Source organism: Equus asinus, chromosome 4 (assembly GCF_041296235.1).
Source record: "Equus asinus isolate D_3611 breed Donkey chromosome 4, EquAss-T2T_v2, whole genome shotgun sequence".
NCBI classification, from domain to species: domain Eukaryota; kingdom Metazoa; phylum Chordata; class Mammalia; order Perissodactyla; family Equidae; genus Equus; species Equus asinus.
The window spans coordinates 83,713,798-83,740,421 of record NC_091793.1 but is presented as its reverse complement, the minus strand read 5'-3'; the positions used below and the strand labels follow the sequence as shown (position 1 = coordinate 83,740,421).

Sequence of the window (26,624 nt, the reverse complement as noted above, 5' to 3'; positions counted from 1 at the left end):
GAAAATAAAGTCCAGCAATGTTAGGGCTAGCCTCATTTGTTTTTCATCTCTCAGAGATCACTGTCTTTTGTTGCCTTAATTTTAATGTCTTGATAACCATTGTTTCATATATTTTATTTATTTTTTTGAGTATTTCAGGTGGGAGGATAAATCTGATGCCTGTTACTCTAACCAAACAAATCTCTTTGTTTTTATATGAAGCCCAACCTCTTTGATAAACCTTCAATGCTTTGCTTTATTTGCCCACCCCTGACATTTCTACACTGATGTCCCAGCCTCTGAGTCATAATCTATTCTTTTAGTTCTGTTTTATTTTTCCTGTGCTTAATGACTTTAGACTTCGTTAAGTCTTAGTTTAAGTACTGCTAGTTATATGGAGAGGTTATCATCAGTAATAATTTTGGAATAACACAGAAACATTAAATACAGTTCTACAGGAACAGAATACTTAACATATTGTAGCTTTATTCTACTAGAACCTTAACAGTATCTTGCCTTTTTTGATCTACAAAAAGGAGTGCGTATTTTTTTTTATCAGCTGTAGGTGCTTAGAGAGCAGGTATTGTAAGTTCTTGTATCACAATCCTCATTAGAGTCACATACATGTGGGTAGGCAGTTTTCAAAGGGACTTTTGGAACTATTTAGAAGGGAAAGAGTAGGAGCTGTCTACAGCATTCACTAAAGTTTCTCTGGGGTGATAATAGGAATATGCCAATCATGATTCTGCACTCAGGCTAAATTTTAAAGCTTGTGATGAGGCTATGTCACCAGTGACTTGGGTACTTTCTCCTTCTTTCACAATATTTTTGAGGGTGGTTACCCTATAGTTTGTCTTTTTGCACCATATTTAGCACCCAGAAATGTCTCCATGAATGGTAATGATGTGAAATAACTCTAAGTTGTTAAGCATGTCTATATTTTATATTTATTTGGTCCATAGGCAAGGTCAAGACGGGATGGGTTTCAAAATCTGGAGATTTATCTACATGAGGAAAACACTAAGGTGGTAGTTCCCTACACAAAAGGAGACAAATTCAGCCTTGGTGCAAATCTCTTGCATAGGATCCCGTGACTATTCAGGGCCAATGAATCTATGTCTATGATAAGAAGCTACCAGTCAAACTTGAGTTTGCAACTCCTATAACTGGACCAAGGCCCACTACAATAATTTATCCTCTCAGTGCAGCTGCTGTCTCAATACCTTAAAGACTAGAGGAAAGTGTGGTGAAAGGCAGGGGAGTTACAAGTGGGTGGGAGACAGAATCTAGAGGAATGTGGGCATATGCAGGGTCTCAGCTTCTGTTCAGGACCCAAACCAGGCTTCAAGAAAGAAGGCAAAGAGCTGCCTGTGGTAAGTGAGAAATGGAAGCATCCCTCCTCTGTTGTTTGGTGTGAATCCATCCCATCTCCATATAGGCATTGCCTAATCCAGGGCACATTTTTATTAGATATGTAACTGGTACATGCAGTTGACTTTCTGCAAGTGTAGATTATTTAGGTTATTTACACTGACCAGATCTGAATGATAAGGATAATATTATTTTATTATTTTCTTTTACTCTTATTATGTAAGGACCAGACCCAGGAATTTAGTTGCAGTAATAAAAGAGGAAACTGAAACTAAACCAGTATAATTTAATTGTTTTAGGAAAAAAGGCAAAATATTCCAATCTTGTGTTACAGAAGTCATGTAGGTTTCTATAGTTGATAATAAAAGAAAGATGGACATTGGAGAGTACTTCAGGAAAAATATGAGCTTATCTTTTTAAGAAATAAAAAAAACTCACTGCACTTAAATCCCATTAGAAATGGGATTCTCTTTTTATCAATAAACAGATGACAGCATGCAAACTTTCTGAAAAAGATCAACTTAATTATGCAACAAGATCTCCTGCTGAGGTTGGGATGATATTTTGCTTAAAGTGGAACAAATAGTTCTGCAAATGACACCATAACTAGCATGGTCCCTGATATGTGAATGTCTATGAAGTGAATACTAATATTTTTAAGAAATGATTTTTTCCCTCAAAAATATTCCTTAATCGTGTATGCAATGTCATTTTAAGGTGGTGAGTGTCTTCTTGTTTAGATGCTTTTAGTTCAGAGGAAAAATTAGTACCTTTGGCTGTCTAGCCATATGTCAATCAGAGAGAGGTAAAATTGTTCAACGAATGCCTTCCTAGGTGAGTGTTGCATTTTAGCAGGGCACCACAGAGGTTCACAGTGACAGATTTTCTAGGGGAAATCTCAGTTCAACTCTGTCTCTAAGGGGATTTTCTCTAAAGCAAACATTCTTAAATATTGGCAGGGAAAGGAAAACCAATGTTAATACATCTGGAGTATACAAGAAATTTAAGACTGAAGATAAAGGATTAAGATGGCTTTACTGTTTTCCTAGGCCTCCAAATATAATCTTGGGGATGTCAACCCAATATTTTAGGTCCAATATGACAGAATTCTATGTTTATGTTTGTGTAGGTATTACATTTATCTTTCTTCAAAGATAAAATGATGCAACCAATCTACCATTATTATATTTTCTGCCAATAACATCTTTAGGGCTTCTTTTAAAACCCATTTTTATTACAGTATTTCTCAGTTTATAGGGTATATTAAAAAAACTCCCACTTCCTAATATTTTGTTACATGTTTGCATTCTGTTAAGATGTAAGAAAACATATTTTCCAGACTTTATTCTGCCATTGTTCTATGAACATACTTTATAAATGCTTTTGAAAATCATCTATTTAATTAAATTTACAGAACCTAAAATGATGAGAAATCTTCAGACTACTGCTAAGAATAAATATGTAGATACATTACTAGTATAATAGAATGTAAAGCACAGCAAAGAATTAGGCCTCCTGATTTACTTACCACATAATATGAAGTGTATGAACCTCCATAAGCTTCAGTTTTCTTAGTTGTAAAAGGAACAATATCTTTCCAAAAGTTTATTAAGAGGATTAAGTAAGATTACATTCTCAAAATGATTTACATCATATCTGACACATAATGGGTGCTCTGCTAGGGAAATTTCCTTGCGTCCTCCTGAAAACAAATCTGTTCTCTGACATCGAGGCAATGGAGCACGCATGCTGACTTAGAAATAGGGAGAGGAATACTCTGTTTTTATTTAGTAGTGTATTTAGGTTAGATTTGGTATACTTACCTGCACTTGAATACATATTTTCTACAATGTACTGTGTCTTGTTTATTTACGTATGTGTTTCTATTTGCATTTTTTCAGATGAGCAAAAGGCCATTTGGAAATACTCAGAGAAAGGGTTCTATCTTAAGCCATTTTAAGTCTATAACATTGTGAACTGACTCAGAAGTTAGCTACAACCAAGGCAATTAATGTTGTAAAGTGAGGAAATCATTGAGAAACTTTTAGAGTTAAATTTTCTTTGACGGATTTTGTGAAGAATATCCAGTGAAGATTGTACCTGGGGAAGACGAGATGAACCCTTGTGGAGAAACCTAATGATATATTTGGCTCTTTGGGAACCTATTGTTCTCCTTTGATTTTGTCATCAGACTTTGGTGCTTGGTGAAAGAGCCATATTGAAAGAAGGTCTTAGCCAGTGTTGTGGGCTAACGGAGGATGAGGGTTTGGTTATTGAAGATAGTTAAGGGTGACCAAAAGTCAACAACAGAGATTTGTGAGACTCTGATACCTGAGTTTTCCCAAATTCATTCTTACTGTACCCTCAGGCTTTTTACACATATTCAGGTTTATTCATCATTTGAATTGGGAACATACAGTCTTAAATTAACTTATGGGATTTATGCCTGGCCATTATCAGAAATGATAGAAAAGCAGAAACTAGAATAACAGTAAGAGAAGATAAGATAACTAAATTTAACTGAGGCCCCTAAGATGTGTCAATCGCTTTCTTCTCAGAGAGACCTTCAAATTAAGTGGTACTGATATCATTTTTATGGTGATTGTTGTTGTTATTCTCATTTAATAGATGAGGAAACAGAAACTCAAAAAGATAAGGTCAATGCCCAAGCTAATAAATTGGTAAGCATGGATTTGAACACAGTCTGTCTGGCCCCAGGGAAAATCAGATCTCCATATCATTGTTATCGGGATCCTGTGCCTAATCACAGTTTTGTCATTAACCAGCATTGTGACTTGGGGAAGTCATATAAGCTCTCTGAGGTTTTCACAACTTAAATTTAGAGGCTTGGAGAAGATTATTTATAAGATTTTTTTTTTTCCTCCAGAGAAGAACTTCATCATCTGCAAATAGCAAGAATCTGAATAGTCGATATAATACCAATGGAGTGTAATTTCTTTTCAAAATTTGCCATCTAAATTGAGTGTTCTTAATGATCAGTTTCCATCCAAGTTACTTTCAATGCCTAAAAGGAGAGAAATTATATAATAAAAAGAATGCATATGTAATTCAGAAAGGTACAGTTTACTGTTAACTGAAACTATTTCAAATTAATAGTTTCTATTGAAATAATGAAGCAATAAAATATTCTCTCAAATAGAAATCTTATAGAAAATTGATATCTTTATTATATCAAAACAGTTTTTATCAAGATAAAAGAAAGTGGGGCCAGTCCTGTGGCCGAGTGGTTAAGTTCACACACTCTGCTTGGGTGGCCCAGGGTTTCACCAGTTCAGATCCTGGGTGTGGACATAGCACCACTCATCAGACCATGCTGAGGTGGTGTCCCACATAGCAGAGCCAGAAGGACCTACAACTAGAATGTACAACTATGTACTGGGGGGCTTTGGGGAGAAGAAGAGGCAGGAGGGGGAGAAGGAGAGGAAGATAGGCAATGGATTTAGCTCATGGCTATCTGTAAAAGAAAACAAAGGTGAACGAAAATTTGCTCAAATCTCTTTGTTGGAAGAAATTTTGGCTCACTGTTGCTGAATTAGCCAGTCTATTCATTAACATTGGAAAAGAAGAAAACGTCAGTTTTCTGTGTATCTGTTTTTACCCCCAACACATTTTACTGTACTACAGACAGATTTATACAGCGTTTGATACATTTCATTAATTCACAGACTTACAAGCTCAATTTTCTTCATCAAATTTTTGAGCACCCTTCAGTTTGAATAGAGTATGATAAATTTTTCTTTACTTCATCCAGGAAATTTAATCTAGTTCCTCTCTCACTCCTTCCTCCTTTCTCAGCATCCCTGTCCTTCCTCCTACCCCTCCCTTTTTATTCCGTCCTGTTACCTTGTCTTTTCACCTTATTCTGTTGTTACTTTCTCTCCTATTTCAATAAGCTCTACCTCAGTAAATGTAATGTGAACTCCAGGCATTTTGTTTCCTTGACTCAAACATGTTATCTGGATGAGTGATTTGAAATCTCTTCTACCTTCATTTGGAATCCATATGCATATTCCCTTTCCCAAAAGGAAATTGTTAGTTTAATATTGGGGGAAAAAAGCACAGAATTGCAGTGATTATGTCACCTTTCCTGACAATTTTGATGACAGTTTTTCCTACCCATTGTCCAGTTGGACATTTATATCACATAAATCTGCTGTTAATGTGCAATAAAGAATAATTACTACACTCCAAATCTTTCCAAAAATCAGAGCCTTGGTCTGTGTAATGTCCAATCATGGTCCACAGTCCAATTTGAGAAATGATATCTAAGTCTTTCATGACCCCTGCCTTAGGAATTTGTCAATCATTTGTTTGAGACACATCATACAAAATATATCATTTTACTTAAAACATTGCATCTGTATAGAGATTATTATTATAGAAAGACCCTCAGAATAATTTTCTCTCAAGTCTCAGCAAAGAACTGTTTTGTTTGGGGGGAAAAGACTATTATATTTAATCTCCTGTACATCATACACCTTGTTATTTCCTATTGGATCTATTGAAGTTCATCCTCTAGCTAGCAAACTTTCTCTCTAGATTACTGAGAATACTTGCCTCGTAATTACGTCATCCCAGATTTTAGTCATTCCTCCCGGATTTGTGCCATCTGCAGTTTTAACAATGATACATTTTATATCTTTATGTAGTTTCTTAATAAAATGTTTAATAAGGTTGTGTCAGGGATGGTGTGTGTTAGCATACCATTAGAATAGTCCTTCTAAGTTGCTATCAAATATTATTCCTTGGGTCTATTTTTTTAAGCAGTTTAGTGTTAACCTTGAAATTATTATTCAAAGTACATTTATTTATCATCTTTCCAAACACAAAATTGACTTTTGGTTTTGAGATACAGAATGCCCACAATGTTATACTGATATATCATAATAAGTATGATTCATTTTCTTTCTCACGATCGTCCTTTATAACTCCTGGTTTTCTCTTTTTCCTGGGCACTTTTTTCCTTCCATTTTCTTCTTAAGGCAGTCTAGATCAACTTGTAAGTCTTAGATTCAGCATATTCTTTGTAAACTTTGTGAAATATACACATTCATTGCTAAGGATCCATCTTTGAACTCTCTTTGACTTGTTTTGCTTTCTTAAATTTCTTATACAAGAGAAACATGTCAATGCCCTGGAAGAAAAGCTTTAAGTTGTGGACCTGGAACATCTAACTGTTAATTTAAGGACCCTATAAATCCACTGTAGCTACTTAAGTATAGAATAATTAAATAAAACCACAGGTACTAACAATAGAATTTCTCTAATTCTTGTCTGTGTGTATGGGTATATGTTTGAATGTGTATTTTGCTTCTGAAAATATTTGGAAAAAACTGCCCTAAAGCAACAATTCCTGATGGATAGCAAGCATATGACATGTAAACAAGAGATGATTTTATGTAGTGCACAGAATAATTGTGTATTTTAAATATATAAACCAGCATATCATATCATGATATCAAGAATCCTGTAGCTCATGATGAAACTAAATTTTTAAAAGTTAAGCAATTTAAATAAAAATATTAAGTAAGTACTGGTAGAGGTGATACTGTAGGGTAGCAAACTTGTGAAGGTGGTCCTTGGATGAGTGAATCAGAAAACATGGCTCTAGTGAGGGACACCAGGCACCTGTTCATTGGGTTCCTCTCACCTCCCCTTCTGCTTGGTAGCTGGTCCCAGTCAAAGGGTTCAACCTCGTCCTGTAACAGCACTTGCAGCCAGCTTCCACTATGGATATTAATTTGATGATATATCCCATATCACTGCATATATATTTTAAAATGCCAATTCTTTTATTTCTTAGACACCATAGACTACGTCATAAAGGAAAATTCTGTTTCTTCATTGTTTATAGTGTTGCATTTAGAACTTGAAAGAATATTTGCGTGAGCTAAATTAATGTAGATTTAATGATGATTTATATTATCCATTGAAATACTTTGCTTTCTGCATGTGTCTAATGGCTGTATGAAAATGTGAATTTTATTGGCACCTTTATTTGAATTCCCTTATTAAATTCAGCTCAACCATTGGGTTTTTGCATTTCTTTCATAGCTGGCTGTCTCTCTGATAAATATGATTCTACAGCAGATGCAGTATTATTATAGGAGACAAGCAGGCTTATTAAAAGGTGAATAAAGACATCTAACAGGAAAGTGCACTATTAAGATTTTTAAAGATGTTTGAGAGTAAAGCCAAGCAAACAATCATGTACTGTAAGCAGAATTAAAAAAAAAAAATCAATACCTTGCTGACTGGACAGCCAATGAGGAAATAATAAGATAAAGGCTAATGTGATCGTTTATTGATATGTAGCACCTAGTTGAACCGTAAGTCAAGTAAGGGGCATGGTCTGTGCAAAGAGAGAGAGAGATTTCCATAATTTTTTTTTTAATGAGCTAACTTGTTCCATCAAAGTGTAAGGTATGCTAGATTATTAAAAAAAATAGTTCAGGAATAATAAATCTTGTCACTGAAGGCTTTGCAATGTTGTCCATATTTTTCTCGAGTGTAAATTATACTCTACACGACTATCATTTTTTTTTCCTTCTGATGCAGACCTGTTGCCACTTCAGGGTTTTATGGTAAAGGCAACTATGTTTTTCCTGAGTTACCTCTGGCACAACTTTTGGCATGTACACAATTTTAGTCCTCTCTTGGAGTAAATAGAACTGAGATCTTAGTAGAAAATGGGAAAAGAATGAAGAAATTAAGAACTTTCTTTGGGGGAATTATTTGTGTTCCAGTTTCAGAATGGTTTATAGTGCAGATATTGGATCTGATGACATGAATTCAAGTTCTTGTTTCACAGTTTAAGAGCTGTGGGCTTTGGGACAAATAATTCATTGTAATCTGAGCTTTAATATTCTCAGCTGTTCAACATACTTTCCTCATCCAGTTGCTAACAGGATTCCATGAATCTGGCTTAGCCTTGAACCTAGCACAGAGAAAACACTCCATAAATATTAGCTGTTAATATTGTTTTCAAACTAAAATATAAAATTTAACCTGGAATCTAAAAATACTAATACCAATTCTAAGAGACTGCTCAACACAATATTTACTTATGAATCTCTTCAGAGAACCAAATTTTACTGTATCAACTACAATGAAGTAAAAAACGCCAATGTTATAGAAAATAAAATACAGTTCCAGTTGAAATGATAAACCTATTTGTTACTTCTAGTCAGTAAATCTAGTCAATTAATCAAATTATTGATCTATGGTCAATAAATCTTGTCACTGGATGCATTTTATTTTGTATAAGATTCTTAATATTCTTACAAAGATGAATTTGACTTGTTACTACCTATTGTTACTTTATCAGTCTATGCCACCCTTCTAGTTTTGTGAGCATAAACACCAAAGCTGAGAACAAGGTCATTATCTGGAATGTACAAGCCAAAGAATCCACCATGACAGTTTCAAGATCTGGGTTTCTGTATTACTGCAGTCATTTTAGCAATCCTTCAAACCTCTATCTTTATGTTGGAGTAAAGCTAAATAAGTACCTGAAATTCATTCGTCAGAAGAGGAAGAGACCAAATATATATGCTCTCTTCTAAGAAGAAGAAATAGCAAGAGAAGTTCCACATAAACAAGGTTTGCCTGATGTAAGTGCTTCTCCTCACCAAAGGACAGTCATCCTGACCTCTCCCACTCCTCCCGCGGAAGTTGACCTGCTTCCTCTACTTCAGCCACCCTCATCTCCCTGCTGTTCTTTGGACACTCCAGGCCTGCTTATTCCCCCAAGCTCATGTTTCTTCCTGGGATGCCCTTTCTCCCGGGTAATGACATGACTCAAGCCTTTTCTCTTTATCAGTCTTCAAGGTCACTTACTTAATCTAACATTTTCAGACTATACTATTTGAAATTACCCCTCAGTATCCTTTCCCTATCCCCTTCTTGTCTTTATTTCTCGCTATAGCACTTCTTACCCTCCAATGAACAATTTCTTTCATTCTGGCTAGTCTCCCAAATCCCCACTTGGCTCTTAGCATATCAACTCAATGAGGGTAGGGATTTATGTATGTTTTGTTAATTTTTCTAAAGCCTGTAAACTCAGAACAACGACTAGTGCATGACACATATTAATGCATGTTTGTTGAATAAATGATTGCATAAATTCTTTCCTAAATTGGATTTTCCCAGAATTAGAACCTGCACTCACAAGGATATGAGTACAAGCAGTTTATTGGGGAGATGATTCTAGAAACCACTATTAGGGAGGGTGGAAGTTAATTAGGGAAGGGAAGAAAAAATAGAGGGTACACTATTGAGCAGGTTACTGCAGGAATGGGATCCATTCTACCAGGAAACTCTGTGACATAGTGTAGCATACTCAGTTACCTCAAACAAAGGAGAGAACTGCGATATTTATTCACCAACTACTGTCAGTCATTTGTTTAGGGCTGCTCCTGGGAAGGAAGGAGCATCAGTGCCTTGAAAAGCACTTCCAGATTGGAGCCAAGCAAAGAGTCGCATGTGCTTGTAGTTAAAAGTCATTGGCTTAGCGTGAACAGGCATGGTGGATATCAAGAATTGTAGATGGAATACTAACATCAAATGCTTCAAATCCGTATAACAGAACAAGACTTCATTACTTGGGGGCTCAAGACATAAAGGACACATCTATATTTGAGGGACTCTGAATAGCTCAATGTGTTGTTCCTCTTCGGCTCCCACCATAGATTTCCAACCAAACCTTTGTATTCAGCTGATATCAGATTTAAGTATGCATTAAATTCATTTTAAAGGAAAAAAAATTGACAAAAGGGTATCTTGAAGACCATCTAAGTGTGTAAAGGTCAAGAGGTCATCCTACCATGTATCCACATAGTTAGATCATAGTCTAACACTCACAAGTATTGGTCACCATTACTAGCACAACTGTTTACACTTCCTCTTGTTAGCCTCTTTCAATAATTTCTTTATAGCCTGTCATTTGGCCCCTTACAAATAGAGCCTATGTTATTATCCTTACTTTCTATAACCTACTCTGTTGAAATGATTTTGCATATGAAAATAAGAGATGATTTGACAATAGAAACTTTAAGTTGCTTAGTAGAAAGTGAGATTGGCCAGCAGACAATGGTATTGCTAACATGCTTTTTCTTTATACTTCCTGTCCTCCAGAAAGGAAGTGATATTTCTCCCAAGCATTATAAACCATATACACTATGGCTTCTCTAAGATATTTGGTGTATGGAGGAGGAAATAAAAGAAGATGGCATTTTGAGGCATACTAAAACAAATAAAGGGATAATTAAATGCTTTACATGTTTTTGAATAAAATTTAAAATGTTTCAATGTAAAAGTATAAGAGAAAAAATATGCCAATCAATACTAGCAATACTGAAAAAATACTAGGAATACTAGAAATATTCTATTTTACTGCAATTCTCCATGAATTTATTAAAAAAATGTATTTTAATGAGAAACTTTGACAATATCAAAATCCCAAAAACCTGAGGGTGTATTGAATAAGTGATGAAGTGATGTGCATTTGTGTATATAAAAATGTGTATATTTATGTATACACACACATGTATGCATATGAATGTGTATGGACACATATATACTTAGACATATATATGTATGTGTCTACCTACATCTTGGCCTTAACTTTTCAAAGTATTGAGGTACTAAATTTTAGATCAAATCTAAACCACCAAATAGAAGTGTTAAAGAAGAAAAAATGAAAAGTATTTGAATGGTTTGCTATTCAATTAAATTCTTTAACATATTTTTGACTCTCAGATTCTTAACTAAATTCATTATGCACTTTCCAAAGTGTATTGGGTAGATAAATGATTTAGAGCAGTTGCTGAAAAACAGAGATTTTTCTTTAAAAAATCTGACTCTACTCCTAGTGTCCCTCCCCACACAATACCACACAAAGACACTGCATTTATTATAATTTGTACAGTTAGAAATATTTTTCTACAAATGTGAGTCTAGCCACAAAAAAATAAGAATAATGTGAGAAAATCTTTTTTCACTTTTGGGACTTACTCCTCCAAGATTGCTAATAGACAGTTTAATTTGCAATGGAAAAAATACCATAACTATACAGGAATCCTGATTCTTGTGAGAATCTGTCCTATACCTAGGCCTCTTCTGTCTCGTACGCTCTCGCTTTCATCAAGCTAAGTATACATAACACGCACGTGTGTGTGAGTTCTATCTATGGTTTCAGAGATCACTAGCAGTATCCTTTGTGTGTGCATATAACTGGTATCTCTGTACGTACTGGACGCATGTGCATGTGTGTGTATCTTTTTTTACTTGATTTTATGAGAGATAACTCCACCCCCATCCTGGATATTTATTTAGTAATGTATGTCTAATTGTGTATGTGTAAGTAAATGATAGATTTAGGTAAAATTTTCTGTCAATTGCCCTTTTTCTTCACTTCACACCTGGGTTTTATAATCCCAAAGAAAATTTCATTACCTGTTCTACGTTGAAAAGTGGCTTGGTTCTTCATATTCATAGATACTGATTGATATAATTACAAAAACTTCAAACTTGAATGATAAATTTATGGATACATCTTATGTGAGAAAGACTTTCAAGGATATCAAGCCAAAAGAATATTTCACTTTGTTAAGTAACTAACAAATATGTCACATTCCATTCCATCTAAGAATGTTCATGCCTGTGCAAGGAGCCTTAGAATGTGTTAAGAACAAAATATAAAGACCTTAAAATATAAAAATGTGCTGAACATCTCTAAAGAAGGCTCTTTTGAAACAACTATCCAATACTTAACTGTAGAAGAAAATATTTTTATTACAAATGTTATCTTCCTTATACAATTTGGAAAAAAAGTCAAAACCTTAAATACCAAACCGTAGAGAATTATTTAGCTAAACTAAGGTATATCCACAGATAAATAGTGTAGAAATGACATTTGTAAGAATTTTTATTGCCTTAAGGAAACTATTTCCATATGGTTTTTAGTGAAAGATGCAGTGTACAAAATTTTATTTATTTATTAATTTTCATAGTCAGAAAAACATAATGAAGTTTATCTCAGTGTTGTGTAGCTATGAGCTATTTGTTTCTATTTTTCTATATTACCTTATCTTAAATCCCCAGATCGAGTATGTTACTTACATAATTTTAAAAAATGCTATTTTTAAAAAATATAAGAATAATTCAAATTGAAAAATTTTATATACCTCATAATTGAAAATTTATGCAGATAATAAAATTAAGGCATATTTTTATTTAAAGACCCCAGGGGTCTTGTAACCTTTCAGATTTTCAGATGAGAACTGTGATTCCCACAACATTTAGGTGTCTTATATGACTAGAATACTGACGTGTGACCTTCAGCCTCTTACCAATACTCACTCTTTGCTTGTAAAATGAATAGGATGCATCACAATGTTGTAGTAAAATAGTTTTTCACTTAAAACAAAGATAAAAAATGCAAAGACCCTAAAGCAGTGCATGCAGCATAGCAGTTTTGTAACTAAGCATCATTTTTCTTCCTCCTAAGTTTGCATAGCTGCTTGATGATAAGGTTGGTATTACAATCTACCTATTCTAAATTTTTGTTTACTATTTACTTACTAAAATTTTAGCTACAATATATTTATCTAGTATTATCACTTTATAAGCAATCATTATTTAGTACTTATTAAGTATTATTACTTAATAACTATTACTATTACTTATCACTAGTTACTATTTATTAAGCTAGGAGTTCACTTCAATGTTATATGTATTTCCTGTCAGTTTTTAGCTTTCAGGAAACTGAGGCACAAAGACGATAAATAATTACTCTAGGTTCTACATGAGTAAGAGCCACAACTAGGATTCAAATCAAATTCTTTTTTAAAGATTGGTAACTGAGCTAACATCTGTTGCCAATCTTCTTTTTTTCTTTTCTTCTCCCCAAAGCCCCACAGTACATAGTTGTATATTCTAGTTGTGAGTGCCTCTGGTTGTGCTATGTGGGACACTGCCTTAGGGTGGCCTGATGAGCGGTGCTAGGTCTGCGCCCAGGATCCAAACCGGAGAAAGCCTGCGCTGCCCAAGCAGAGCGCGCAAACTTAACCACTCAGCCACAGGATCGGCCCCTCAAATCAAGTTCTGACTTTAATGCTCAGGTTCTTTCCACTGTGCCTCATTGACCCCTGCCAAATCAGAGTCTGATGTTGTCCCTCCAAATGTGTAAAGTGAATTGAGCAAGTGTCTGGTTGCTCTGATCAACAGGATCAGACCAACTAGAAAAATGTCATCAATTATATATTCAAAACTATTTTGGTAGACTCACTTTTTAATTTCCTCAAGTTGCTTTTATTTTACTTTTAAAATAAAGCATAGAATCAGTATTTGGAAAAAATGCAGGAAGAGGCTTATTTAGTTTTTCTCTAAGCTGGATGAGGGAGCATGAGTGGAACTGCTACAACATGACTGCCAGAATCTGTAACCAGGGCTCAAGGATGACTCGGAAGAGGGGTACCCTGCCTCTACCTCTACTTCTGTATTATGGAGATTTGTCTCTTCATCTGTGGTTCACAAATGCAAATTTATTTATACGATATTGCCATTATAATTTGTCAAGACTACAGGTTTTTGAAAACAGAATGATAACTGGAATAGGAGGGCTTTAGCAGATGATGTACAGAGTGTGTTGGCAAAAGATGAGACAATAATTACTTCCCCCCACTTCACAACCATAAAGTTACAATACAAATTTCTAAATAAGAAAAAAATCCCAAGTCATTGTCAATTGCTATGTGTGATATTGCAGGATGTAATATGACACTTTCTAAAACTGCATAATGCGAATTCAAAAAATTTCCACTGAAAATCACATTGCATTGACATGGAATTTTTTAAATGTTATTGGAGCTTCTAGAGAGCTAGCTTATTATAGATTCATCTCTTTATAAAGAAAATATGTCATTGGTAATTTGTTTTACTTTATAAACCTTTCTCTTCTCTACCTGGAAGAATAATGTAAAAGTTAAAAAAAAAAATTTAAAGCAAAATAAAAGTAGCAGGATCCCACTGGGAGAAGCTGCAGCTGGCATTGTTATTCTCGACTGCTGGTGCATCCACATATTCTTTCCACTTCCCCTAGAAGAACAGGTTGTGCATGTAAGTGCTCATTGAGGAATATTACCCTGATTGATGAGAAGTAACATGAAATTAATTTTCAGATGCACCAAACACTTTATAGTGCAAGGCAACCTGCAGTTTTCCAGATAATCAATATCACTAGATGCCGTAATACCGTATCATACAAAGAATATGCTCAAAAAAAGGTGTTTGTACCATCTTCCATCTTCACGGAAGCCTGGGTTTACAGATCATTTTTAAATAGAAACTGATTTTGAAGCTTCTTATGAAAAGAGATTACATTGCCCAGGTAATTATAAACCAAGGAAATAGTCTTGGAATTATGCAAATCATCACATACAGATAAGAACATTAATATTAGGAGTCCATACTATTTTTAAGCAATAAAAATAGTGTAGTGTTTGCGTTAGTTAGGACTCTTGTCTGTAAATGACAGAAATACAACACAAATAAATTTTCTGCCTTGATTCCAAGGAGTGAGTGGAGTTGACTTCAGGCACAATTTGGGTCCAAGTATTCACATAGAGTCATAAGGGTCCTATCTCCTTTTTCTCCATTACTAAGCTCCTTCTTACTTTATTGGTATCTTCTGAGATGGGTGCTTTCTACGTAGTTTTAAAAATGACCTGTGAAAACTTGAAGTTATAATACTTGCAATTTCAAAAGGAAAGAAATACTCTTTCTTTCAGTAGCCACAGAAATCACCTCAAATGGCTTTCATTGACCTTGTTAGGTTATTGACAGAGACTCCTAAATTTCTTATCCCCATAACCATTTTTACTTCCTCTTTAGAAACAGAACCCTTAATCTTAGGTTGACGCATTGCTGCCCAGAATAAGTCATCACATTTCTCAACTCTCCTTGTACCTAGGTGTCTTCATATGACTAAGTTCTGACCATAGAAATGCAAGCAGAGGTGTTATGTGGCACTTCCAGGAGGACTATTTAAAGGGAATTTTCTCAAAGTGGAAGGGCTTCTTCTTTGCCTTTCTGCTCTTTTTCCTTCGGACCTGCAAAGTGATGGCTCAAGCACTAGTTGTCATCTTGCACCATGAGGTGACTAAGAACAATGGAAGCCATTAGTTATGATGGTGGAACAGAATGATAAAAATCTGAGTTCCTGAGGACATTGCCTAGCCACCATACAATCCCTGTACTGCTGTCCTCCACACATTTAATGTTAAAGAAGAATAATCGTCTATCAGGTTTAAGCTGTAAAGTCTTTTTTTTAAACATAAATAACATTACTACCATGGACCAATTGTGGTGTAGGGGAAGAGCCCCCCCACCCCCACCGGGTCATGTGGTCTTCCCCTATGATAGAGGAGGTAGTGATCCAAGAGTACCGGATTTACCAGGTGTGAGAATAATACTTTCCAAAGGACAAAAAAAAAAAAAAAAGCCAATAATAACCAATAATAAGTTTATATGTCTACTATGTTCATGTCAGCCAAAAAGTATGTGCCAGTAAATCCTACCTGCTATAGAAAACAAAGAAGAGCCTATGTCCCCTCGTATCATCACCACTGAGGAACTCATACCAGAGAAGGAGCTTCAGAACATTTGCAAAGCAGCATATATAGGTATTCATTTCCATATGATGGTCCCGAGACATTGAGGGGATTTAGAGAGAGAGATCACAATTGTATAAAGTTGATTTAAAAAAAGAAAATAATGATTTCTACATAAAGAGGTTATGCTTTGATAGTTAACAGATGGTTATTCTGTCCACAAGAGAAGACAAGGTCTATAAAAGAGGTACTCCAGTTCTGACTCCTGTTCTAACCCTATGCTTCTGACTCCACGATGTTGTAATCTGGTATGCAAAGAAGCAAAGAGCTACACTGATGTCTGCTCAATTTCATTGTTCTCACAGTTCTTTTCCCCTCAGTGTTTCTATGACTCTATTAACTTTTGTGTAACAGAAGTTGTTGCATGCTAGCCAACTGTTTGTAATCATCACGTTTCCCTAACTGGAAGATGGAAAGTGGTGATTACAAAAGAACATTAGCAAGAACAACAAAAATTCCATACTCTCAATAATTCTTAAACCCCAAGCTAAAGTCTTCTTCCTAACTTTGCTGTAAATTGATTTTATGCATTATATTTTCAAATTGATAGCCAACTGAGTTTTATAACCTTCAGATGTAAATTTTCTAAGCCATTTTCTTCTGATCAGCAGGTGAGTAAGACACATGGCAAATTTACAAGTAGTATTTCATTTTTTAAAGCAATAACTAAAACATTAGTTATAGTGAAACAGTATATAGTTTCAATTTGGTTAGATATCTATTGATTCATTAAAATATTAATTTTTTAGAATGTTTAACGTACAAAAGCTTCTCTCTCTATGTGTACACACAATAGACATCATTTCATATATTCATTGAAGAATTGTGCTTTTTCTCCAATAATATAATGTATTTATTTTGACCTATGCCACAGAGCTAACCCAGAAAAAAAGAAATGTATTACATATGAAAGGCTTGTATATAACATATTTTAACTATTAAACATTGCTAGAAACATTTCAGTGTCATACATTTATTTAAGATGTTCTTAGGAGAAAAAAATTATATAGAAAGTCTGAAAGCATCATTTAATTCACAGATTAAAATAAAACCTTTGGCACCACCAGGGAAGATGCAGTTTTACACAACTTTATATTGTATATTCTATATTTTGAATCACATACCTTGTAGTCAGAAAAAATATTGGTTTATTTGTATTTTTAGAGTGCCACCTTAAACTTTCAAAGGTATACTTTTTTAGGGGGAGCAAGGCCAACTGTATCTTTGTGTAAGAGAGACAGCAGACTATAGGAGATGAAATAACTGCGTTTTATGTTTTAGAAAATCCTATACTCTCATTACTACTTAAATCATCATGCCTGAAATAGAAGACAGATAATTGCACGTGAGCAAACTGAGATACAAATTTCTGTGACAGAATGAATATATGGGAACTTCAAATGCCAGATAAAAAAATCTCTGGAGATATGTATATATGTGTATGTGCATGTGTGTGTATATATATATTTTAAACAGGGAATTCTGTTTCAGACTACCCTTCTGTAAAGAGCTGAGAATTCGGGGGCTAAACGAATGATACTTTATCGTGGAATAATTGTTTGGCTTTTCCAAAGTCCCTGTAGCTCTAATAGTGAAATCATTTTTAATTAAAATAAAATGAAATGTTCATATCTTAAATAAATTTTCAGTTTGATGAGTTTCGACAATCTTATACTTGTAACAAACACCCAAAACAAGATCCAGAACATTTCCTTCCCCATGGAAAGTTCTCTCATGCAACTTTAGTCAATTCCTCTAACACTCCCCTCCACAACCACTAACTCCTTTGCCTCATCACAGAGTACCTTTGCATGTATTTGATTGTCATATAAATAGATTCATATAGGATGTATTCTTTCGCTTGTGAGTTTTCATTTGCATAAAATTTTTAAGATATTTCCAAGTTGTGTTAAGATTCATTATTTTTTTATACCTGAGTAGTTTTCAATTGCATAGATATGTTCCAACTTGGATTATTTTAGAAGTGGTTATTATGAATAAAGCTGCTAAAACCATTCTTGTAAGAATTTATTTTGTGAACATTCATTTTCATTTTTCTTGGATGAATACTTAGGTGTAAAATTGCTGAGTTGTAGGGTAGATATACCTTTATTTTTATAAGAACTAGAATAGAGAGTTTCAGATCCTTTATATTCTTATGAAAATTTAGTTTGGTCTTTTAGATTTGAGCAATTCCAGTAGGTGTGTAGTGGTATCTCATTGTGGTTTGAATTTCCATTACTTTGATGATTAATAATTTGAGAACCTTTATTTGCCATTAAAATATCTTTTTTTGTGAAGTCGTTTTTCAAGTCTTTTGCCAACTGATGTGTAAGATATCTAGGAATTTTTATGTATGTTGGATCTAAGTACTTTCCCAGATATGCATGTTGCAATTTATTTTACTACATTGCTTGCCTATTCATTTTCTTAATGATAACTTGTAAAGAATAAAATATTTCAATTTTGTTGAAGTCCAATTTACCGATTTTTCTTTTATTTTTAATGCTTTCTGTGTTCTATCCTACAAATCTTTGCCTTCTCCAAGATTATAAAAATATTTTCTAATATTCTAGAAGCTTTATATTATATTTATGATTATCTCAGATTAATTTTTGTGTATGGAGTAGGTTGGATTGAGATTTGTGTTTTTCATATGAATAGCCACTTGTTTCAGCAATATTTGCTGCAAAGACTCCTTTCTCCATTAAATTGACTTGGGGCCTTTGTTGAAAATCAATTGACCGTATGCACATGCTTATATTTCTGGTTTCATTTTGTTTAATACTACACTCTCTTGGTTACTGTAGCTTTATAGTAACTCTTGAAATCGGGTACTGTAAATTCTCTAACTTTGTTCTTCTTTTTCAGTATTGGTTGATTATTCTAGATCCTTTGCATTTCAATAGCTTTTTAGAATAATCTATTTCTTCAAAATAGATTAGAATAATCTATTTTTTTCAAAAATAACTTGCTGAAAGTTTGATAGTGTTTGCATTAATTCTATATATTAACTTAGAGAAAATGTTAACAATTTTGAGTTTTCTGATCCGTGACATGATGTACTGCTGCGTTTTCTTAGATGTTACTCAATTTCTGTCAACAATCTTTTATAGTTTTCAGTATGAAGATCTCACACAAATTTCACCAGTTTTATTGATACCATTGTAAAAGGTTTATTTTTTTGTTTTATTTTTCATTATTGCTAATATATAAAAATATAGTTAAACATATGTACTGATTTTGTGTCCTATGACCTTCTCAGATTCACTTATAACTTCCAGTAGTTTGCAGATTCCTTTGGATTCCTTTTGAAATAAAGAGAAACTTATATCTCTCTTCCACTCCTGTTTTCTATTCCACTTCCCCAATTCTTGCTCCTCAAAGCATCACTGTCACCAGATTCTTTTACCTCGTTCAGAAAGAGCCCACGCATACACAAGCACCAATAGTGTTGCAGTATACACTACATACAGTTTTACGTGTTGGTGGTCCCTCATCCTACCAGTACAAAATCAAATTTGTACTAGTATCTGCAGTTCATGTGAAACATATTAAACAAAGAAAACAAGTTTTCAAATGCTATATTTGTTTTCTTCATTTTTATAATACTAAAAAATGAAATAATGCATGGTTCCAATGCTATTTAACAATATGAATTAATAGAAAACTCTACATATTGTGATCATTTTATATTGATTAGTCTAGCATATTGTATTAGAATGTGGAATCACATATATTTCATTCTACAATTAATTGTTTGGGCCAGTGATTTTCAATCTTGGCTGTTCATTGGAATTGCCAGACTAGCTTTAATAAAAATACTGTTGTCTGGGTTCCACCCCAGAGAGTCTGATTTTATTGATGTGGGATATGGACTGAGCAAAGGGATTTTTAAAAGTTCCCCAGGTAATTTTAATGTGTAGCCAATTTGAGAACTGCTCTTTTAGACCTTGCTCATACACTTTTGCTATTAAAATATAAAGTATATTTATATATTTATTTATTTATATTTCCTCAAGGGAGATTTTAAATGCAGAAAACTCTGTATAATTTGTATAGTTTGTATTTTTAATTTTTATAAGTAATGTCATGGATCAGAAAGTTAAATAACTTGGACATATAAAATCTGAATAACCTTACATAAGGCAATTAATCTTTCCACGTTACTGTTTCTGCATGCCCCAAATGGAAATTTTAGCAAAGAACTGTAACTTGTTCTTGTTAAGAAATAAGTTCAAATTTGTTTCAAACACAAAATATGATACAAATATTTAAACACAAGAAAAAAAAGAGTACAAATCAGATTTAGTGGGGGAAACCCTCAAAAACACATTATATTGATACTCAGTACCAATTGTTAACCTTTTGTAATTACGGACAATTGCTTGGAGCCAGTATTGTAGTACTAGGTCACATGGTCTACTTGTCTGATCCAGTCTGATCTTTCTTACATTCTTATATTCTAAAATTTTAAAACAGTATTTAAAAATAATGTAGGCAACACAAGGTAAGGAATAAACAAAACTAATGTTATACATAGAGTAGAATTTCAGAAGAGTTTAATTATCAAATGAAATAACTAAATAGTTCAGTACCAACTCCCATATTTTTAATGGTCATTATTTAAATTACAATCAACCTAACAGATTGACTGAGATGTGTAGTTGCTACATTAGAACTTCTGCAGATTTTAAGCCAATTTTTAAATCTCAAGGTAGGAATAACAGAGGTAAAAATGATATATTACAAACACAGTGCTCAACACAGTACCACAATTAGGTTCTGAGTAAGCATTAGCAGCCACGCAGGTGGGCAGGAAGAGAGGGAAACACAGGCAATAGATGTATACAAAATGTTTCTGGAGTAGGAGCTGGATATAAAGCCCTCCTTAGCCATTTAATACCTTTGTAAGATTTGAGAAATTATTAAAACTCCTTGAAACATTTTTCTCATTTATTTAAACGCATGTAATATACTTCTAGAGATGTTATGAAGATTGAGTGTGATCATATATCTCGAAATGTTTAGCCAACAGGTAGACGGGATCCTCAATAGATGTTCCTGATTTAATTTTCATAATTATACATAAATAATTTTTGCTTTCATAATTTTATTTGAATCTTAATTATATAAGATGCATTTTGAAGTAAAGAGTAGCAACCACCAACAAATACCATATCTTCTCCTTTAGTTAATTTATCTTACTAATCTGAGTTATTAAACACTTCACTTTCCATCTCCAAAATGGCTGAGAATAAGGGGTCAATCTATGTATATGAAAGGGAAATGTGTCCTAAATTGTACATTGACATTTATAATCTGATTATTTTTATGTGATTGAATTTATATCATCTTGATACTTTAGACCTTTGCTATTCAGTGTGTTTCATAGACCAAGGACAACATCATCACTAGAGAACTGTTAGAAATCCAGATCTACTCAATCACAATCTCCATTTTAGCAAAATTCCCAAGGGATTTTTATGAATGCACATTAAAGTTTAAGAAATACTGCTTTAGACTATACGCAGTTAGCTATTACTCTTATGAAATGTAATATTATATGACCTAAACTTTAGATAAATGCTTACTGCATGCATTCTGATTTTGGTTCACGGACACAATTAGATTTGCTGTGAAGAGCACTAAATCAGGAGTAAAACACAATTTTTTTTGATACTGGCTGTGTCGTCTAATGTAGTGAAAATCCGTCAAGTTCCTAAACTTCTGAGTCTCTGTTTTGTCATTTGCAAAGTGAAGGGCTAATTAATACCTCTCCTGCTACTCAACGGGATTGTTTAGAGTTCAAGTGAGATGACACTTTATTAATTTTCTAAGTCTGTGCATATTACTATAATCTATGAATTTAGAGCAACTGACCACAGGCAGATTATGAGTAAAGAAATTCTTAGGGAAGAAGACGAGATGACAACCTCAGAGTTTGATTAATAATCATTTCTTTTTGCTGCTTTGTAACAGAAAGAGAAGGTGGCTTAGGGAAGGAGTGTCCTAAAGAGAAGGGTAGTTTTGGATAATTTTGATTTTTTTTTAATTGATTGGTTTGTGTAGACTCTGTGTGGCTGGTCTGATCAATTGCTTTGTAATTAGCTTGCAGTGAAACCATGACCGATAACAACATAAAACAAGACAGAAAGATGAATTTTATTCAGCACTTGACTTCAGTTTTTCCTAGGGATGCTTCTCAGCTAATAACTGAATTAAGATGTGAGGAAATGTCATATGCCTTGGACTTGGCGTGGCTATGAGGATATCGTGAGGGATGTCTTCATGGAAGTCAACGATGCAAATTCTAGTTCTTTCCATTACAGATAAAAAGACATGTGGACCTCACGAATTCCAGTGTAAAAACAACAACTGTATTCCAGATCACTGGCGGTGTGATGGCCAAAATGATTGCAGTGATAATTCAGATGAAGAAAACTGTAGTAAGTAACTCTTGCTTGAGAACGTTGCAAGCTTGACAGCCTATTCAATAGGCAGGATAGCAATTTTTAGTTCAGTTACGGTATGAATTTGAACCTGTCTGTCTCGCAGCTCGCATTTTTATAAATATATTCACATTTGGACAAGAATATTCAGACTAAATTGACCTGAATCTCAAATGGTAGAATTATTGAAAGGCTCATCTTGAGAGTTATTTTCTTACAGTTATCAGAATTGGTATGAAAGTATCATGAGATTTAATGCAACCCATTAGTATGCAATGAAGGAAGCCCTGATGCAAGTTCATACAAAGAGCTGAATGATTTGGAGATAGTACAAAACATATCATCCTTTCACGGATGGTATTCATTTCATTTCAGTCTCAGATCTTTTGACACTGCAAATTCACCCATGAGCATCTTTTGGTGAAATATCATTTATTCTCTCTGGAGTGGTGAATGTCACATGGATTCAGGATGCTTTTCTCTGAAAACAGAATAATACTATTATCATCTGCCTCCTGCATTTTTACGTAACAAATTTCAAAAACAATAATTATCCAACAATTTTGTTTTCTAAAAAGTATGGCAGTATGTAAAATTGTGACAGAGTCTCTATATTCTAGCATTAATTTCTGAACATATTTCTTACTGGCACCTTCTTACCCTGCTGTTTAAACAAAGAAAGCAATGTAATCATGTTTAAAATAAGATCATCACATTGCATTTATTAAATATTTATATTCTGCTACTTGCAAAAAGGATTTGATGATAACAATAATGTCTACTGTTCTACATTGAACTAAAAGCATTCATTTCCCAATGCACAGGAGATGAAATAGGAATTATTATACTAAAGCATAGGGTTATATTATATAAAAGCATACAATTAGTAGAGTCACAGCCTTATAAACCATTCGGATACTCAGTTTGCAAAATATTTACTAATGTTTTGAATACCTTTCAAAATATAATTTGAGCAGTGTTTGAGCCTCAGGTACATTCAGTATGAAATCTCTGGATCATTATGATTATAGAGTATTCTGACTACAGGAACCTTATTACTCCCTTTCACATAGATATCTCCCAACTGATCATTCCCTTTAGAAAGGTAAAAAACATTACAGAGTCATTAGAGAGTTCTAGATTCTTTTAATAAAGAAATTTTTAAAAGTTTATGTAGCAGGTTTTCAGATCCTGTCCGGTGATTAAAATAAAAATCTAATGGAATGAGAGTGGATGAATGCAAGTGTAAATACAAAAAAGAAACAATTGTGTATATACCTTCAATTTAATTTATTTGTATTTCAGGGCTAAAATATACAGATAACTACTTAGCATAGTTTTGGATACATTTAATATTAATTATCAGTAATATACCCAAGAGGAAATGTCCTATGACTGAAGGATATTAAGGACAAGAGAGGGTAGGTGAGAAGGCAACACTGGAGACTTACATTTTGGAAAACCCTTTATTCCAGTGGTAACTGAAATTGTGTGAGAAGTCAGGTTAATGCTGTAGTAAGAAAAGAAGGAGAAGGAAGGGTTGAGACAGCCTACCTCTGAGTCTGCTGACATTTCCTAAGTGGCTCAATATCATTTTGCTGACATCTCCTAAAAGTCAGTCTTTGATGCATGAAAGCAAGGAGAAAGTACATTGCCTCTCACTTGGCACTGTGGAAACTTAGTGATAAACCATTGAAGCCACAGAGCCCTTAAGAAAAAGCAAGGAAAGTGGCTGCAGTATCAAGCATTGCAGTGTAAAATACCCAATTATGTGTGGTTCTCTTTTAGTTCCTATTCATTCTGAGCTTGTGGCCTAAGACAAGTAATATTGATGAATTTGCAGAGGAGAGATGACAATGAACAAGAATGGAGCATATTTTAGTTGTGACATGGAAGAATAGAAGGCACACAGAGGACAATATCAGAGTTGGGAACATGATAAACATGTAAGAATATGTAAGTGGAAGGATCAAGACATCTAGATAATTGAGTGGTGTTTGAAGATATAATCTTGAATAGGCCAGAAGACATGGGAAGGTTTAAACATTGAAAAATGCCAGCAGTTCTATATAACCAGAACCTGAGTCTATGAAGAGTGAGAAAATACAATATATCTGTAGAGAGCACCAAGAGACAAGTCATATAGAAGTAAGCTTTAGAAAATATACTATTGCTGTATTAAAATGCTGCCAAGATATTGCCCATTTCATATTGTCTATTGAAACTATTATAATTATATGTATAAAATTATCAAGAAACTTCTAATTATATATATAATTATAATATATATTATATTATGACTATATATAGGCCTCACATAATTTTATATATATATATAAAATTATAATACATAGAAATGAAAATAATATACCCAAAAGGGCAGTGGTATATTGTTATCATATTTTCTAAATATCATTAGTAAGTGGTACGCATGTTGGTTCACATTTGGTAGTTATTGTTAGCTATTATTAAGTAGTAAAACATATCAAAGGTAGTAAATCAGCTTTATAGTTAAAAAATGACAGCAGCGTTTTTTTTTACATGGTTATATTCCAGCACCCAACACTTACTTGCATTCAGTTGCCTCACTCATTTCTTTTTTTTTTTTGAGTTCTTAATAGTTACATCAATGTGAGATTTCAATTGTACATTATTTTCTTGACTGTCACCACAGAAGTGCTCCCCTTCACCCTCTGTGCCCACAACCACCTGCCCTCCCCTGGTAACCACTGAACTGTTTTCTTTGTCCATTTGTTTGTTCATATTCCACATATGAGTTGAATCATCTGGTATTTGTCTTTCCCAATCTGGCTTATTTCACTTAGCATAATTCCCTCCAGGTCCTTCCATGTTATTGCAAATGGAATGAATTTGTCTTTTTTATGGCTGAGTAGTATTCCATTGTATATATATATATATATATATATATATATATATATACCACATCTTCTTTATCTATCATCAGTCAATGGGCACTTGGATTGTTTCCATGTCTTGGCTATTGTAAATAGTGCTGCAATGAACATAGGGGTGCATATGTTACTTTGGATTGTTGATTTCCAGTTGTTTGGGTAGATATCCAGTAGTGGGATAGCTGGGTCGTATGGTTGTTCAATTTTCAGTTTTTTAAGGAATCTCTGTACTGTTTTCCATAGTGGCTGCACCACTTTGCATTCCCACCAGCAGTGTATGAGGGTTCCCTTTTTTCCACACCCTCTCCAACATTTGTTATTTTTAGTCTTAGTGACTATAGCCATTTTAACAGGCGTAAGGTGGTATCTTAGTGTAGTTTTGATTTGCATTTCCCTGGTGATTACTGATGTTGAACACCTTTTCATTTGTTTATTGGCCATCTGTATATCTTCTTTGGAAAAATGTCTCTTCATATCCTCTGCCCATTTTTTGATTGGGCTGTTTGTTTTTTACTGTTCAGTTGTGCGAGTTCCTCGTATATCATGGAGATTAACCCCTTGTCAGATATATGATTTGCAAATATTTTCTCCCAATTGGTGGGTTGTCTCTTTGTTTTGATCCTAGTTTCTTTTGCCTTGCAGAAGCTCTTTAGTCTGATGAACTCCCATTTGTTTATTTTTTCTTTTGTTTCCCTTATCTGAGAAGACACCATTTATTGAAGAGACTGTCTTTTCTCCGTTGTATGTTCTTGGCACCTTTGTCGAAGATTAGCTGTCCATAGATGTGCAGTTTTATTTCTGGGCTTTCAGTTCTGTTCCATTGACCTGTGTGCCTGTTTCTGTACCAGTACCATACTGTTTTGATCACTATGATTTTGTAGTACATTTTGAAATCAGGGCTTGTGATACCTCCACCTTTGTTCTTTTTTCTCAGGATTGCCTTAGCAATTCAGGGTCTTTGGTTGTGCCATATGAATTTTAGGATTCTTTGTTCTATTTCTGTGAGGAATGTCCTTGGGGTTCTAACTGGGATTGCATTGAATATGTAGATTGTTTTGGGTAGTGTGGACATTTTAACTATGTTTATTCCTCCAATCCATGTGCATGGAATCTCTTTCCATCTCTTTATGCCATTATCAATTTCTTTCAGTAATGTCTTATAGTTTTCGTTTAATAAGTCCTTCACCTCCTAAGTACTTCATTCTTTTAGTTGCAAT

General features: G+C 33.9%; 1 protein-coding gene across 5 annotated transcripts in view; it reads left to right on the top strand.

Moving 5' to 3' along the window:
* Positions 1-26,624, top strand: part of LRP1B (LDL receptor related protein 1B) — a 1,812,874-nt gene that overhangs the window by 1,633,835 nt on the left and 152,415 nt on the right. For 4 of the 5 annotated variants that reach the window (XM_044768977.2, XM_070507613.1, XM_070507610.1 and 1 more), the window contains exon 67: positions 22,376-22,492. The exons of the other annotated variant lie outside the window; for it this stretch is intronic. In XM_044768977.2, the coding sequence (XP_044624912.2) occupies positions 22,376-22,492 (117 nt within the window). The remainder of the gene's footprint in view (positions 1-22,375; positions 22,493-26,624) is intronic. 5 annotated transcript variants of the gene reach the window in all.